At 38.4% G+C, this 18,491-nt stretch overlaps 1 protein-coding gene across 4 annotated transcripts; it reads left to right on the top strand.

Annotated features, from left to right (window-relative positions):
* The first annotated feature begins 1,230 nt into the window (after positions 1-1,230).
* gpcpd1 (glycerophosphocholine phosphodiesterase 1) lies at positions 1,231-16,783 on the top strand. Of its 4 annotated transcripts, XM_056405315.1 has the most exons (21): positions 1,231-1,288; positions 3,243-3,328; positions 3,746-3,836; positions 3,990-4,074; positions 5,282-5,357; positions 6,289-6,330; positions 6,704-6,827; positions 7,105-7,345; positions 7,519-7,681; positions 7,793-7,922; positions 8,056-8,110; positions 8,222-8,314; positions 8,508-8,585; positions 8,832-8,871; positions 8,996-9,054; positions 9,283-9,348; positions 9,456-9,592; positions 10,060-10,195; positions 10,633-10,793; positions 11,660-11,709; positions 15,170-15,362. In XM_056405315.1, the coding sequence occupies exons 1-21, from the start codon at positions 1,260-1,262 to the stop codon at positions 15,211-15,213; spliced, it is 1,986 nt and encodes a 661-aa protein (XP_056261290.1). In that variant the 5' UTR covers positions 1,231-1,259; the 3' UTR covers positions 15,214-15,362. The 4 variants fall into 4 exon arrangements, with proteins under 4 accessions (XP_056261290.1, XP_056261291.1, XP_056261288.1 ...); XM_056405313.1 differs by lacking the exon at positions 11,660-11,709 and having other exon boundaries at positions 1,235-1,288; positions 15,170-16,783; XM_056405314.1 differs by lacking the exons at positions 1,231-1,288; positions 11,660-11,709 and adding an exon at positions 2,652-2,995 and having other exon boundaries at positions 15,170-16,783.
* Positions 16,784-18,491: the final 1,708 nt, after the last annotated feature.

Genomic DNA, 18,491 nt, shown 5'->3' with positions numbered 1-18,491 from the left:
ATTCTTATTTTCATAATTTTATATTATTTAGATGTTCAGGCAGAGGGCCATCATCATCTGACTGTCAGGCTGTTCCAGCTGTTCCCACTGGTGCTACAGCCCCAGTAGTTTAAGAGTGATGAATATAATCATTCATTTACATGTCGTTGCTTCTGTTTGTCCAGCTTTCTCTTTCTGACATGTGAAACTCATCATTTAAGCTGTTGTTGTAAACACTGTTAGATCCCAGCTTATTGTGAATATTAATTGTGGATATTTTCACAAGAAACAAGCAACATCAACAGTCAGTATTAAAACAGTGATATGCCAGAGGACCAAGGAAGAATTTATAATCTACTGACACTACAGGAGATTTTACAGACAGTGACATCAACTGCAGGGCCTCCACACACTAAACACTGTTATGTAGGTGACAGTTTGGAGGTTCACAGGTTTGTAGCAGTTTGTGTTTGAGGGCCCAGGTTCATTATTGAAGGTCAGAGGTTCCTCATAGACAGCCTGACAGTGTCCAGTGTAACATGGCTGACAACAGAGAGACAGTTGGTTGACCAGATATATGCCTCAATAGCATATGGTAACACCCAGTGCTTAAGTGTTTTTGATCAAGGTACTCGATATCCATCTGCAGTGTGGCAGTTAAATGAACATAGTTGTGGACAGCTGGAGAATGTAGAAGAAATGACAGCCATCCTGATGCACAGTTCATTACATGCATCAGTCCCTGGGTCAATGCTGTTCGTAAATTAATCATGTCCTTTGAATGTAGTTCAGAAGTAGTTCAAGTAGAGGTAATATTAATCAACTGCTCTTTGTCTATGTTTCCGTGGATAAAACCTGAATGTTCAATTATAGTGCTCTAGGTTTGATTTTAGAGTAGGGGTGGTGATAGTGAAAGAGTTAATGGTATTTAAAGTCTTTAGGCCATGTGAGCCTGAGAAGATATTTAAGCTAAAAGGCCACGTGCCACCTGATCCCTGTCTGTCCCAGCAGCCAGTGAAAAATGATCATTTGCCCTTGACTCGTGGCACGGTATCACGTTTCAGTTATGCAAGTGAACGCTTTCGTAGAAAAGTTTTTATAGACAGGACTCTGTTTTGTGTGTTTTGAAAACCACTGTCGTCAACTTGCCAAGGCTATGTTTAGGTCAACAGTCTAAGATTGCAGTGTACATGACGTCAGTGTGTACCCCCCCCCCCCCCCCCCCCATCACCCCACCACTCCTGCCACATCTTCAAAAACAAGTCATATTATCAACAAAAATGTGCCAGTTTATCGATTTCTGCGAACGGTATGTTCACACTTGTTATTACCTTATTGACACGCAATGTAATTTTCTTTAACGTAACGTTTTCTACCGCTAAGTTCATCCGTGTATTTTCGGTGGCTAACATAAACAACTCCATGATGCGGCATTGTAGATACCGGGTAAACTTCTACACCGAAGGTAGCACGATGAAAACCTACTTGTTATTTCGTAATTGTCTTATAATTTCCGACCGGATTTGTCCGTAAATAATACAAAATTGATCCAGTAACTAAAGTACTTAAAATTATAACTTCAGTTTTACTCAAGAAATTCGTATAGATTCATGATTTAGTAGAGTAACAAGTTGGAAAAGAAAATATATCACATCCGTTGTTTGTGGCTAACAAATTCGCCAAAACTTCAACCGTTTCTCTAACATCTGGAAGTTGAGTAGGATGTTTCAGAGGGTTCAGAGGACTTTCCCGTTTGTTTATCGCTTTTTGGGTTTGAACATGTACGCTCAGCTCCTATATGGCGGAGTTTCCGAAGGTACTTCAATGCAGCATATATGACAGGCTAGAAATCCAGAGCAGGGCGGAATGAACCAGCTTCGTCAAGTAGCTAGCGGAAGATAGTACACAATACAAAGTATGGAAATGTGATCTTCAAAATAAGAGTGATAGACGTCTGTAACGATAGAAGTACTGTACTTGAAATTACACCTGGAAGTGTTGTATTTTAGCGTTATAAAGGATTTTAAAGTTTCTAACACCATAACCAGTGCAGTTTAACTTACCTAAGGAATGTGTGATCCAGAAAAGCTGAAAGTCTTAATTAAAAAATCACATCTATTTATTCATTAATGCTTTATGTGAGTTGTATCTCCCAGCGTTACTCTGTAATATAGGCAATCTCTAATCTATGTATTACCTCAAAAGAGACAAAGTCTTTAAAACCCACACATGTGTAATAAGTGTAATCAGAGAATGTGAATTCCTCCAAATTCCTAAAATTATTACCAGTGGGAGCTAATGTATCACTTTGTTGACATCATAGATAATCTTTTGGGCTGTCAACCCAATGTCCACTGTCAACTTTATATTGGATAATTAAGGAGATACTTTTATCGTTTAAAAGCAAGCAAGCCATTTTAGTAGGACAATTTTTGAGTGCAGTGTACCCTTCAGTAATATTTTTGGAGAAACATTTAAGTCCTCTTAAGTTATAGCAATTGTTATAAATCATATGAAGGATGTCAATCCACAATTTCCACATAATTTACTCCGGATTTTTCTTTGAATGATTTACTATATCGGAGCCTGTTGGACTGTAAGCATTTTACTTTGAAATTATATACCGGATATATATATACCGTAACACTATTTCGTATTGGTTGGCTTGACGATCAGGCGGCATAATGTTTGCTTTTCAGGTTCAGTCTTTGTTTTGGCTTATCTGTCCCCGCGATGGTAGATAGAGTACAGTAGTCGGATTATATCCTTTTCGTTGGGGAGTTTTTGCAGTATTGTATTTACTGCGTTACTCCAGGCGTTATTTTTGTGCTCATGATATTTTTCAGTTAAGTTCAAGCTAATATCTTCGCTTTTGACAAGCTGGGCAGCAATGGCTAACGATGCGGAGCATGTTTGCTTTCGCTCAGACCGATGCCTCTCATCGGGATAGACAAATGATTTCACTGTGAATTTTCCATCTTCGAGGCTGCCAAGAGCCGACACATAGCTGCCAAAAGTAAGAAAGTAGTTAGCTTATTTGTAGTTCTTGCTTATGTTATACCTTTCTCCGCTCCAGATGTTTTGAAAGTATTTTGTACGGGTGTTGCTATTTACAGAACGTTAGCTAGTAGAAGTGTAACTTAAGCAGAACTTATCATGGCACAGACAGGACTATACCTTCCTTCTGTACATCGCTGAAATTGTTACTGATTATCCGGTAATTGAATAAAACAGTTTATTTAAAATCCGTTTATGTCTTTCAGCTTGTTTCTGCCTCCAATCTTTATGCCCGTATCAACTATGGAGACCACTCAGGTGACTCTGGCTGTCAGAAGTGAAACATCCCCAGGTATGACTGCTAAACTTGACTGAAGACACAGCTCAAGTTACAGGGGTCGACCCTCGTTAGAACTATTTTAGATGTCAAGTTGTAAAGTGTTTTTGTATTGCCATAACAACGACTTAAATCATTTTTTAAGTTGTAATGTGTCTACATAAACATTTTCCACACAGTTGAGTTACGTTCCTGGAAGAAATGGGGCATGTTATGATTGTGAAAATCTGTTTCTACCAAGTTTGCACACACTTATTAGACACGAGGTTGTAACATGGACGATTTGTGGTCCATGTCAGCATTTCCTTGTCAAAGAAGACATCTTAAACAAGTTTATATCAGAACATTGTAGAGGTGGTTATGAATGTAAGGCATATTTGTATTTTTTAGCTGAAGTTACATGAGGTTACAGGTCAGTTTGAACATTTCTAGGTGAGGTGATTGCTGTCGTTGGTAGCTGTGAAGCCCTGGGTTGCTGGAGCCATCAAAAAGCTGTGACATTACATCCAAGTGGTAATGATGGGTAAGTTAACGTTTATATTTAATGTCTGACTTGTTAACAACATGATTTTAAAATATGACAGTATATTGTTTTCTCTTCTAGGTTACATGCAAGTACCGGTCTGATTTCCTTTTGCACTTCTTAATATTGATGTGTCTGTTGATTCCTTAACAGAAATACCTGGATTGCAACAATCACTGTACCTAAAGGAATTGTTTCCAAGTACCGCTACTTCAAAGGCTTCTTTCTGGAGTCAAAGGTGAGCAGAGTCTCCTGTCTGTATAGTGCTATAGCTTTATAAATCACAGATTTATTTTATTACAGTTGGCCAAGATAACCTTTTGAAAGAGGTATTGGATATTACTTGTTAAAAAGATAATAACTGTTGAATTCAAGGCCAAAGTAAATTCTAAGTAAATGTCAAGGTATTGTTGCATGTTTCTGATGTGATGTGATGATTATAAGTTTTAGTTTTCTGTCAATTGATACCTTTCCTTTTATAGCTCATCAACAGGAGGGGGAGAAACAGGGTATCTTTGTTTTTATTGCACTGACTTTGAAAGCGTGTGTCAGAGGATCACTTACACAATGAAAGATCACTTTCCCTGCATCTGTCTTTATGCCCTTTAGGAACAACCTTAGGTTAGTCTTGTGGAATTACCGACCGCAGACAAACTATCAGCTAGCTTCTCTAATCTAAGCACGTGAGCCATGTCCAAGTTGCTGATAGGCCCGTATATATGTATACAAACATATCGGGGATCAAGTTTCCCTGAAAAGAAAGAGATGTGTCCCGTTGTCTACCTCTCTCTTAGTATTTATGTGTTTATTATTTTGTATCCCAGGGGTGGAGCTCACATTGTGTGGGACTATGGTCCTGCTGTGACTTGACTTCCTCTTGTTTTTGTGGTGTGTTGTTTGTGAGGCGCCTCACCTCCTTGTGACCTGAAACATGTTATTGTTGCACAACAGTTAAATGTTAGAAATGTTAGAAATGCCATGTTAGAAATTTGACAAAATGAAGCTCCTCCCCATGCCTGTAACAGTAATGTAAACCTTTCTTTAACTCATGGACCATGTTTTTCAGAATTGCAGACCTGAGCAGTGTTGGATTATTTTGCGTCAGTGGAATATTGCGTTCAACTCTGTAATGATTTGATTAAATGGCAGAGCTCAAAAGGCTACAAACATTTCATTGCTATAGTTAATGATGGTTTTAATACAGATAAAGAGAGCAGCTTGATGTGTAACTAAAGAAATGTTTCAAAGTTCTTTTTTCTTCACTAATTCACTTTTCAGGCTACAATCCATGGTGGCTGACTGCCCTAGCTGGGGATTGGTGACTATACTAGCTCTAATTCCTTTCTCACTCTCTGGTCCACAGATATCTTTGAGACCAGACTGAAAAGTAGTTCAATGTATCCTATTTGAAAACCCTAACATTGTGCCAAACATTGGAATTGCAGAGTGCAGGTGGTCCCTGTCAAGTGATAGTCAATATGTGGGAGACCCATCACCAGCCCCGCACGATGAGCCCCACAGGTATAGAACAATGAAAAACGGTGCACATTGTGGTTGGGTTTGGAAAAGTGTGTCATACTCAAACCCCTGTAGACTTCCCATTCCCTGCCCTAGCATTATATATAAAAGATGCTCATCGGGGTCACTTCTTGCTCATCTCTCTGAAGAAGAAGGTTATTATTTCGGGGATAGTCGAATCTGACTATGGATTTTTTTGGTTTTGGGCAAAATGTATATTTAAATTTTCATACTGCCACCTGACTGCAGCGTTTCTTCAACAAACACTGTCTGTAATTTACTGGTAGTCTCTGGATATGCTTGCTTTTGTGGCAGTGTTTGTATGTTTTGGCAAAGAGCAGGGACAACACTTGCTGGAATGATCTATAGCCATAGAGGAAACACTGCATCACAGTAGATGTCATGACCTGATATAGTAGAGCTCTCTAGTTAAAACCCCATTGTGTTGGCAGAACACAGACAAAGCTCATTCAAAATGAGCTTGATAGGAAGAATAGTTGCAGCCATTGCTGTACCCTGCTTGATGTCCTTTTTGACCACAACCTGTCACCCGATTCTTGTTTCTTTTTCTTTCTTCTAGCAAATATTAATAAAACACCTCTCTCACTAAAATGAGAATTTGTTTTAAATTTTAAGTTAATTTTTGTTTTCAGTCCTGGAGTGTTCTGTTTGATTTCTGTATAGTTTCATAAACATCCTGCTAAATTAACCCAGATCACAAGCTCATACTCAAGAGTAGTGTAGTGCTGAGTGAACTCTTGAGTTTGAAGCAAATCAAATTCAGAACAAACTATGGGAGGCTTAAATTTGGCATCTGGTTTCTAGTGTTCAAAATGGGGAAAACACTGGAAATGCACTGGTTTGATCTGTCCTCAATTTTTGTACTGTTAAGATTCCTCTATCCTGTTTCTAATTCCTTTTTCCTTCATTGCAGCATCACACCAGAATATTGATGATGGGCAATTTGGAATTCACAGTAAGTTTGACTGAAAAAGCAACCAGCCACCACCAAACTACAAACACAACAACTGTCACAAGGGAACTCTCTGTGTTATTCACCTTGTATAGGTCTACACTGTGTAAAAGTAAGATAGAAGCACTGCAGCGCTAAATGGTTTACTTATGTGCTTAATCCTTCAAGATAACTGAAATCCCTTCAGACCACATTGTATTCACTTCATCTGTTTTGTACAGCAGAGGTTTTGAGGTCATCTATTATAACAGAGCAAACAATTGTGTCCTCCCTGCTTTGTCACTGCAACCTGTTCTCTGGTCGGCATTCATATACATTGTCATCAAATACAAAAGCATCCTGTCTGTGTCCTCCCTTTTTTTTTTTTTTTTTATAGATGGGGTGAATTGTGTTGACTCTGGGTGGCTCACATGCCAGACAGAGATTCGCCTACGTCTGCACTATTCTAAGACGTCTCCGGTGTCCATCACGAAGAAGAAATTCAAGAAGTCTCGGTTCAGGTAGGGGTGACACCAAGGTCGATTTCATCACCAGCCAGAGAAAGTTCTACTTCAAAGCAACTTGAGATGGATCATTACAGTGCTACTATTACCCGACCTGCCTGTAACCAAAGAGTGATACATACTTACAACAATTATAGTAAGAAAAGCTGAAAGTACAATGTAATTTGATTTAACTACTTATTTATGTTTTGATGCATTTTCTTTTATAAATGCATGTGGCTTTCAATATGACTATAATATTTTAATTCACTTTTTATTTTACCTATCTATCCAGGATCAAGCTGACATTGGAGGGCATTGAGGAGGAGGAAGATGAAGAGGACGAGGCAATCAGTCCTTCGTCTTGGCCCAAGATGACCTCCACTCTGGACATCAGTATGATCAGTGCCAATGGCTATAAGTCGCGTCACTCACAGCCTGAGTGTGGGAACGCACTGGAGCCCTCCCAGTGGACTGAGTACAGTATCCACACCATGGACCCAGACAACCTAGAGCTCACCTTTGAGTTCTTTGAGGTAATAACTCATGGCCTCTGATACACCAGTAAACCAATTTGTTAAAAAGATACAAGTTTGTATTCTTGACTTACAAATACAAGTGTAAAAGGAAGAACAAATCAGGCATCACAATTAGATTTATGTGGTTTTATGTGATCAGAATTGTACAAATCTAATATATTTGTTTACAGGAGGATCTGGGTGAGCATGTGGTCCAGGGAGATGCTCATCCCGGACATGTGGGCACAGCTTGCCTCCTCTCCTCCTCTTTTTTGGAGAGTGGCAAAGACATCGGAGTGGCCACACTTCCAATAATGGGTCGAAATTTCAGACAGACCATTGGGAAAGTTAGAGGTAAGATTTTTTACGAAAGAGTCCCACACTGGCCGACAATGATTTGTCTGTATGCAAAAGAGAGGGGGGAAACTGAAACTGTTTTCCTTTTCATCTGTTACTCTGTTCCAGTGGATTACCTGGTGATTCGGCCCATCCAGGGACTGCAGTGTGACATGAGCTCCTCGTTCACCAAGTACTGGAAGAAAAGGAGCACTCTGGATGTGGGACACAGAGGAGCAGGCAGCACACATGCAGCCAAGTGAGTCATAATAAGTGTTTGAGTTGGCTAGGTTAGAGTGCTAAGTCATTAGCACAACAGTGGGTGCCAATAGGGTGCATGTTCCGCTTCTGTTCCCTTTCAACAAAATTGTTTTCTAATTTGTATTTTACAGGCACCACAGAATCAGGGAGAACACAGTAGCCTCATTCAAAAGTGCTGCCAAGCATGTAAGTTATTCACATGATTAGTTCATGAGCAATTATTTACCTTCAACATTACTTCTGCCTTTTTTTATTAATTTAATAACATTTAATTATATGTCAATTGTGTACATGTAGGGTGCAGCTTATGTGGAGTTTGATGTTCACCTCTCCAAGGATGCTGTTCCTATTGTATACCATGATCTGACATGCTGCATATCCACCAAGAAGGTAAATTTAAGGCCTGTTGTTCTTGATGATGGACATATGAAAGTGACTTCACGTTATTTTTCTCTGTTGGTATTTTTACTTTCCATTAACTAATTATCACTTGATCACTATACATTTAAGAAGGTGGTAAGCATGAACAAATGTATGTCTTTAGTAAATACAATAAATGTAATTCTTTTTATCTCCTCGACAGAAAAATGACAAGACTTCACTTGAGCTCATTGAGGTGCCAGTCAAAGACTTGACATTTGATCAGCTGCAGCTTCTGAAGGTAAAAACCTGGAATGAAGCTGTGCAAATAAGACCCAAGTTGCAATAAACCCTTGAGATGAAACAAAATGAACAGTGAACAAATCTGAACGCTCCCTTCTGCTAAAAACAACAACAAGGGAAACAGACTTTTAAAACAGTACTGTGGGCAAGTCAGAGCATGTGGCATGTAACCATGTATGTAACCATTTGTTTAATATAATGACAAGATCATGTATGATATACTTTGTTATGCTTTGTTGCACAGCTGGCCCATGTTACTGCAATGAAAGAAAATGATAACAAAGGTATGTACCAACTGGTGGTGTTTGTTGTTCTGAAGACCTGTATGCCCTCGTCTTACGTCACAGCAAAGTGGCTGTTAATGTGTGCCACAATCATGAGCAGTCATCTCTTCTGTTTGTTATTCAGATTTGCTGGACGATGAAGACGAAATTGATGAGCATCAGCCATTCCCATCACTCTCGCAGGTAAATTACTTCTTGGTGATCATCATTATTAAATATCTTGTCTAATCATCATGAGCTGTTCCCCTTGGCCTCACAAGTAGATGAACAGTAAAACTAGGGAACTCCCATCACCTATATTGAATGGCACTCTCTGCCAATGGTTCTGTTGCTGTCTGTTAAATAACAAATTATTTGTCAATAACCTATCAGTTATTACCTACAAAAAAACATATTTCATATCTCTTACAGATCTTTCAGGCTATTCCTGAGCATGTGGGTTTCAACATTGAGCTCAAGTGGATCTGCCAGATGAAGGTGAATGACAGAGTATTGCAACAGTTACTTTGATTGAATGAGTCATTGTGAATTCATGTCTTGTGTTTTCATAATAAACTGAATTGATAAATGCTTTGTATTGACAGGACGGGTCATGGGATGGCAACTTATCATCCTACTTCAACATGAATACCTTCCTTGACATCATCCTGTCCTGTGTTCTGCAAAAAGGCGGCAAAAGACGCATCGTCTTCTCCTGCTTCGACCCAGATATCTGCACCATGTAAGCACAATTAACAACTGAGGATAAAGTATGGCCAGATTTGATCAGACTGGAAATTGCATTCTATTCAGAAACACAATAATGTTACATGGTAATGAAGTTATTGATTTGCATACATTTTATTTTAAATAAATGTTAATTTAATAGTATGCTAATGTTGATTAGCATGCCTAGCTCAATTTCTTTCTCAGACATTAAGATATTTCAGACAAACCATTACAGAATGTCCTCTGAATTTAACTGGACTCATTACCAGAAAAAGCACAACACAAAGATTACTTTTTGTAGTAGCAGTTCAGTTTCTGTCAATTTATATTTTTGAAACTATTACCCATCTCAGAATGTGACAATGTTTAAAAGATTCTTGTTCTTTTCAAATCAATTTTGAAGAAAAGTCAAGTTACCAGTAAACGTAGATTCTCTCCTACGTAGATGGTGATTGTGACATCTTTTCATGTTTCTCTCAGGGTGCGTCACAAGCAGAACAAGTACCCCATCCTCTTCCTTACTCAGGGAATTTCAGAAAAGTATCCTGAACTAATGGACATCCGCTGCCAGACCACACAGATCGCCATAAGTTTCGCCCAGAGTGAGAATATTCTGGTGAGCAGTTGTAGCAGAAAGATAAATGTTTTTCATAATGTATTCACTGAATTTTCCAGATTTTGTATAACGTCTATATAAGCATTTCATACCCACCAGCCTCACGTCAGTCGAAAACACAGTCTACATAACAAACAAGTCAGCTAGCATAGCGCTGTGTCAGCTGTCTCTTTGACATCCTAAGTGGTTTTACTAAGGTCAAAAATGTCTCCAGACATCTTAGGCAACATAATCTCACATCACTTTTTTTTGTTAAAGTCACATTTGTAACTGAATTGTCTTACTTATGTATTATGAAGACATTAAGACTTTACTAGTGTTTAAGCCAACGTGAGAGTGAGAAGAGAAGAAGTGACTTTTATTTTAGGATGAACTTAAAAAGATTAAACAAGACTTTTTTTTTTTTTCTAACTGGACTTCCTTGGCTGCTCCTTTAGGGGATCAGCGCGCACACGGAGGAGCTGCTTAAGAACCTCACCTACATTGGGGATGCCCAGTCTAAAGGCCTGGTGGTGTTCAGCTGGGGAGATGACAACAACGACCACGAGACCCGGAGGAAGCTGAGAGAGCAGGGAATCGATGGGCTCATCTATGATAGGTAGGTTGAAATGTGACATGCTTATCCGTGGCTGCCTCGTAGCGCCTCAAGACCTCAATGCTTGTCGGGTAAACTAGAAAACACACAGACCCAAACAAAACCAACTCTGTACCGTATATCCACAAACACATTTTCTTTGCACAATCAAACATTCAGTTACTGCGCTTTCCTGATATTTCTGTTATGATAAATCTTCTCATAATTGTGTTCCGAGCTACAATCGTCACCTGTTACATAACATCCTGTTCTGTACACCCTGCGCCCTTGGTCTGTTTTCAGCCTGAAGCCACAATTGAGTTATTGATCAGGACATTCAGTTTCATAATTTTGATTACTGCATTCACAGTGCTCTTCCTTGTTATTCCACTGTATGATTACAAGGCCTTTTTTTCCCCATCTGCAGTGTTTCAGGAGTCAGGGTTACATAATCAAGCACTGGCAGACACCATAATCACTTGGCACCTGCCACAGTTGCTGATGAAACTGGTTTGATTATTCATTGAACATTTTGTGTGTGAGTGCGACATTAGTACGCAACATGCCAATGCTGTTACATAAAGATTGGGTCTCTTGTCAGAGTGAAACTGATTTCTCTGATCTTAGCAAAGCTGCGTGGTCAGCAGAGAGTGTTTGTTCAGCTGTTTCAGTTCTGGGTTTTACCCTACCACGACCTTTACTCTATATTAATGTTTGGACGTTGACCCAGACTTTTACAGACCTTTGCAGAAAGCAGACTATAGGCTTTGAACTCTTATCTTACAACCCAATATTCCCTGAAGATTCCAGATGTAACTTTATTTAACATCTCAAATCAAAACATTTGACCTCTCCACGATGTTGTTATAACTTTGCCTCTTGTTTTACAGAATTTGTGAATGCTTGGTGCCATATTTTGACTCAAGTTCTTCTGATTCCCGTAATGTTTCTCTGGTTCCTGTCTGTGTTTTGTTAATTTACTCACTCTACAACCCTTGGCTGGTTTTAGTTCTCCCCTCAAATCCTGCCTGAAAGTTCATATATTCCTCATAAAATGCAGAAGGAACAAAATCGTGTTCCTTGACAATGATGCAAGACGGTTGACTTCTCATACAGTGCTGTGCAAAAATCTTAGGCACTAAAAGTAAAGTGAGGATGTTTTCAAAAACAATGCCATGAATAGTTTTTATTAATATTAACACTATATAAAATGCAGTAAACAGAAATAACCTAAATCAAATCAATATTTGTTTTGACCCTTTGCCTTTAAAACAGCACCAGTTCTCCTCAGTGCACTTGTGGATAGTTTTTCAAGGTACTTGGCAGGTACGTTGTTCCAAGCATCTTGGAGAACTTGCCACAGTTCTGTGGATTTAGGCTGTTTCGGTGTTTTCGTCTGTTTATGTAATACCAGACTGAGTCCATGATGTTGCAATCAGCTTAGTGTTGCAGGACTCCTTGATTCTCCTTGTTGCTGATGATGATGTTTGAAGTTGTTGTCATGCAGCTGAATGAATTTGTCAGTCAGACGTCTCTCTGATGGGATTGTGTGATGGATAAGAATCTAAACATCAAAAGTGCCTAAAACTTTTTGCACAGCACTATATGTCTGACACTTTAATAGTATAGCACTTGATGATTCAGTGATTATTGTTGTTTTAGCTTTTTGGATTTTCTTAAAACTTGGATAGTACTAAACACAGTTGTTTGATTGGTCAACTGCCATGTTTATCATTTCTGAAGCCTCCTTACACCCGTCAATACTCAACTTGATATAGAAAGCAAAAGAGGCAACAAGAGTGAATGGCTTGTTTAGTGCATGACAGTGTTCCTTGACATACTGGCCTTGTGTGAACCAAAAAATATGTATTTGCATTTGTCTCAAATAACCTTGATCCAAGAGATCTGCATTTAAGCCTCTCTCAGTAACTTTGTCAGATATCACAGCATATTTTTCACAAGTATATTTTCTGTTATTTGCACCTATTAAGTTTGTGGATGATCTGCTTGTACTGCCATTTGGTTTCTTTACAAAAGGGGTGATTGCGCTGGATGCTCCTTGTAGCCTTGAAAATGAGTTGTACTGCTCCGTCTTAGCAGATTGTGTTATGAAATTTGTTGAACACAATCAAAATATCTTGCTTGACAAAAATCGTACATTTGCCACTTTGGATTACTGGGTTCACAAGGGTGACTGTGACCTTCCCCCTTTGAGCAGGTTCACTATAAGAGAGTAACTTATACTATGGGACTTTTTATCCCTTAACACGGCCCTCACAAAAAAAAAATTTTGGCCATAGCTGAAGGACTTGGACACAATTATGACAAAATTTCACACAAAGGTCTAATAGGATAAAATGATGACGTGATGACATTTTATATCCAAAAAATCCAAAGTCAACTTCACTGTCAAATTATAATGTACTGCAAAAACACTTCTGGACATTATTCAACACTGTAACTCAGGAACAGAAGGGGAGATTGTCACCATATTTCATACTTGGTTGAAAACTGAATTGGTGACACTAGTCTTAGGTACCAACCTCGATAGATCTTCTGTGCTGCCGGTTTGTAGATGAGTGTGAAGCATCGACATTTTCGAATTTGTAGCTTCTTTGCAGCAACATCCATATTTGAACCATTATCTGTTGTTTTGGCTACAACTTTGTGCTCAATCAGAATTAGCTCTATTGGCAAAGCATGTGAACACATACAAGAAATTTGACACTTTTTTTTTTGTTTCTGTCAATGAACTTCCACACTAATACAGTACAACAAAGCTTCAACAAAGAGAGTCAACTTTATTGATATATCCCTATATCACAAATCAAATAATACACTTGATACCTTTTAAGTTCCTTCAAAGTCATCACTACATATATTATGAGTCTGGACAGACATCGATGTAAACTGCACTTTGAGTGGTTGACGGAGACATACAGCCACAGGATGGTAATTCCAGTTTTTCCTGAGTTCATCTATCAAGACATATGGTACTTTGAACGTGTGCAAAAGTTCAACTGTTATTGTTATGTTTGGCTGGCATCCAAACCCTAACCAATACACCTGTAAAAACAGTCACCTACTGTAAAATATTTTATTGATAGAGCTCATAATGGAGAACACACAGCCTCAGAGGAGTGGCTCACTCGGGGACCAAAATTTCTGTAACACTTATATAATATCATATACTGTTGTTTAAGCTTACGAGAACAATGTCAGTCATTGTCCATAGGGGGAAAGAATGATGTTTTTGTTTTCCTTACTTGACTGCTGAGGACGTTGGCCGTGCCTAGTATTTAATCTGCTTTAATCGCCTGTATAGGTGTGCCACCCACATAAAACTGAAAACCTAGCGTGCAGAACAAAGTAATCTTGCTAACCCACTGATCATCATATTTTGCGAGTCATGCCCTTGGGCATTGCTTCACAAAATGTGGTGCATGCCAAGCAGGTAAAAGGTGAGATGCCCTGAATGTGCAGGTGGCATCCAAAATCCTCTTAACTGAGTAAAACAATTAGAAAAGGCTCTTTCTCATAAAAATGTAAACCAGTGCAATCATCCCCCAAGTCAACGTGAATGCAGAAAACAGTTTTCATTAACATAGGTGCATGAAAAAAGTGTGGAGCTTCTGTATGGTCACATTACCCCTCTACTAGTTAGTTGGGAGCAGAACTGGACTAGACTAGTAGTCTTTGTATTTTTGCATCTTGCCACATTCTACTATTCTTTTTTCACTTATAGCAGATGAAATTTTTAAGTTTAAAAAATAAAAATGAATCCACAAACCTTAATTATATTATATGATCTTATTGTTAGTACTGACTTTATAATATTGATAATAAAAATAACAATAGACTTTGTTCCACAGGACTACTCAGTAGTGCTTGGTGATAATTCAATATTCTCATTTAGAAATTTAAAGTGGATTGTACCATGATAGTATAATCACACCATCATATCCTAACCTGTTATTGCTTTACTAAATGTTCCCTAAATGATTCATTCCCAGCAAACTGTAATTTAATGTGACAGAGTGAATGAAATATGAAGAGTTTTGTCTGATGTGACAGTGGAACACAGTCAAACCTGATTATATCATAAATGATTTTACATGTGCCATACTTCACTGTGCAGTTATCGCTGTAGATAGTGGAAAAATATTCTCACTATTGTTGTGATGTATATATTTCAACCCTGTCACCAAGCCATACTGCTCATCTGCGTGAATTAATAGTTCTTTAACTTTTGTTAGCAACATGTTTTTAGATCAGGAAAACTCTGCTGTCACTTTGGTTTTTGAATGACGGACAGTAGTCAAAGAAACTTGTGAGGCACCAGTTTACACCAACTACTGTCCACTCATCTAACTGAAGGATGTCTGATCCCTTTCCTTTAGCATCTGCGAGGACCAAGGAGAGCAGCCAAATATCTTCCAAGTAGAGGAGCAACACTCCCTGCAGGAGGTTATTACAGAGGAGACCCTAAAGAGCTCCACCTGTTCCTGCTACTCCATTCCTTGCTCCATGGCTCCCTGCATTGCCTCCAAGGCCCGTGCTGGCAGTGCTGAGTCCGATTCTGGCCTCAGCTCCTCATAAGTACACCTAAACTACCTTTCAATAGACCTCACTTCTCACACACACTTTAGAGGACCAAGGTGTACTTGCTCAAAGATAAAAGATCAGGTTTGTGTATGTATTTTAAAATTTTGCTCACAATAATAAAACCTCTTAAATTATCTCCACTCCACTCAGTGACAGATTTTGTCTGCTGTCATGTATCTTCACAAAATGTTTGTTATATATGTTTTCTGATAAAATAGGTGGATGGTTTGCCTAAACATTAAGGTGATGCACATGTTTTTTCGTCGACCAGTTTTGGGATCTGAACAGTAAGCACAAAGGTCTTCATAAAAGTGGAATTTCACAGTGGATATTTATTTAGCCAAAATGTTTCATCTGTTCATAGTCGAAGTGCTAAAAGATTCTGCATATATTTTACAGGTGTAAAGGTGTAACATGTCAGCAAATTGTATGTCAAAATGTTGATGATGATGTAGGATTATGCTGTTTTTCTGTTTCTGCTCTTATGTCTTTTCTGTGCGTGTAGCCATTACCTTAAGTGTTAAGGAGTAGTAGCTACTGATTGCTATTTCAGGTATGGGAAATAATTTGGGAGTGTATCTGGCACATCCATTGCTGGGTCTGGTTTGCATACTACACTCAGTACAAGAAGATGTGCATTTGGATGACTGTGTGTGTTGCCATTAATGAATGCTCACCTCTTGGTGGATAGACTACAGCACTTAGAAGAAGCCTACATGGCTGATTAATCTACTCTTGAATGGATTGAAAGAACTTGCTCCTCCTTTCTTCGCCTTCAAACACCTGCTTATTGACTGGATTTATAGCTATTGCTGTTATTTAAATACTGCATGCATACTGGATGTACTGTATCCTTTGTTCTTTTTATCAACTTGATTTGAGAAAAATCTGAATGTTTTGTTTATGACAGTGTACACATACCACAGCCTTAAAGGGGGAAATTGTATGCTTCTTGCTTTTTTGTTTCAAAATCACCAATACCTCACTCATCGTCTATTAGAAGAGACTTGAGTGTGGATGTCTGTACAGAATGAACAAATACTTCTATACTACCTTTAAATCTTATTTCACCTCACAACCAAATGCTTCTTATTGCATGACAGATTATTTTTTGGAACAAATTATGCTTGATATATTTTATCATTTGAGTATAAAAATGTGTTGGTATGGTGCAAATGGTGATGCTGCATTTTGAACAGAGCAAAACAAATCCATTTATAGTATACTGTCTGTATATCTGTCTTATTGCACAGTCTCTTCAAACTCATGATGGAGTCATGCATAGTCTGTATATGTATATGAATGAAGTACCAGAGAGAATAAAAGAATCTAGTGTTTAATACTAACTGCCACTTCAGAGCAGAAGAGTGTAAATGATAATGTAAATAAAATCAATATGTATATTTGTTCATTTTCTCTTTGACTCTTTTCTTTTTGATGTCACTTGAGTTCTGATATCTCAGTAACACCTTGAGGTAACTTCTTCAAATTTGGCAGTATCGTTCACTCGGATTCAAGGGTGAACTGATTAGGATTTTGTTGTCAAAGGTCAAAGGCCGCTGTGACCTCACAAAACATGTTTTTGGCCTCGTGAACGCATAATCTCATGAACGCCCAGAGGGAATTACTTCACATTGGACACAAACGTTTACTTGGATCAAAGATGAATTGATTAGATTTTGGTGGGCAAAAGTCAAAGATCACTGACTGCACAAAACTTGTTTTTGGCCGTGACTACAAACGTGCATGTAAACTGCAACTGGATTGGTTGGTGGAGGCAAACGACTGTGGCGTTGTGATTCTAGTTTTGTTTACATTTAGTTTTACTCCACATAGCCTACACCCATAGAACGCTGCTGGGATGGCACTATACAATAGTTAATGATTGATCAGATAACGCAAGGACACTCAGTGGTGGTTGGCACGACTAATGATGTAAGGTTTCTTTCTTATCTCAGGATGATTGTCTCGGGCTGTGGTTATCAGAGTGAACCTTACAACTGATATACCAATGATCAGTCTTTTCACGCAACTACCTGGGCTATTGTTTAGGAATGCTGAAATGATTAAAGAGTTTACACCCTTCACCACTAACTAGATTTTTAAATGACAAGGAGAGCTCTTTGGTTGAGGATGTGGGTTTCTAAGCCAACATCCTCACCAATAAAATGTGATCTGATCCTCAGCTGAGTCACAAGTGTGGTGTCCCTAAGCCGATATCACAAGCAATTATAATCTTCTGTGTCTCTATTGAACACACCCATTAAACATTCACCTTTGGCAGCCATAAGTTCAAACAAGCTCTTCTAGCTGCTGCTGGTCAGACCTGTACAATGATCAGGGGGAATTTTGGAGCATTCTTAGGATGTCTGGTGATGTCTAGAGAGAGTAGTGGTAGTGTCGAGTAGTATTGATGAATATCTAAACTCTCTGAGATGACTTTGCAACCCTTCCAGCTTTATCCAAATCAACAATTCTTGATCACAGGTCTTCTGAGATCTCTCTTGTGCAAGGCATGTTTCAAATTACCAGATGTTTCTTGGGAATTCAAAATTCAAAATGTTTTTTACAATTCAAAGTAGCTCTATCCCACACCTCCAATCTGGTTTAATTGATTGGACTCCAGGTTTGATAACTCCTGACTCCAGTCAGCTTTTGTTGATGCCATTAACCCAAGGGGTTCCTTTTCCAGCCTACACTGTGAATGTTTGAATGATGTTTTCGACGTAAACAAGAACAATACAATGATTTGTGTGTAATTAGTTAGAAAATAGTTTAAGTTGGTTCATAATTGCAACTTGGATGAAGATCTGGCCATATTTTTAGGACAAATTTATACATAAATGGAGGTAATTCCAAAGGGTTCACTTATTATTAAGTTTACAATTGTAACAAGCTGAGGTGGAACTTATTTTATCTACTTTAGGTACTGCTGAGAAATGTACTCTTCAATACACATCATATATAAAATAATGATTTGTACATAAAATGTAACTGTAAAATGGATATAACGTTTTGAAAAGTACATTTTCCTCTGAAATCTAGTGTTGTAGAATAAAAATGAAAACACACCAAGTACAAATTTCCTGTAATTAACCTTATTACTATCACCTGTGC

Source organism: Seriola aureovittata, chromosome 19 (genome assembly GCF_021018895.1).
Source record: "Seriola aureovittata isolate HTS-2021-v1 ecotype China chromosome 19, ASM2101889v1, whole genome shotgun sequence".
NCBI lineage: Eukaryota > Metazoa > Chordata > Actinopteri > Carangiformes > Carangidae > Seriola > Seriola aureovittata.
Note: the sequence above shows the minus strand (reverse complement) of the source record. Positions and strands in the feature narration are given on the sequence as shown.

Excerpts from the sequence above, each read along its gene's own strand:
- gpcpd1 (XM_056405313.1), top strand. The coding sequence starts at position 1,260 with ATGTGCCAGTTTATCGATTTCTGCGAACG. Across the intron at positions 1,289-3,242 it reads TTTATCGATTTCTGCGAACG|CTTGTTTCTGCCTCCAATCT; the intron begins GTATGTTCACAC and ends TATGTCTTTCAG. Across the intron at positions 8,586-8,831 it reads ATCAGCTGCAGCTTCTGAAG|CTGGCCCATGTTACTGCAAT; the intron begins GTAAAAACCTGG and ends TTTGTTGCACAG.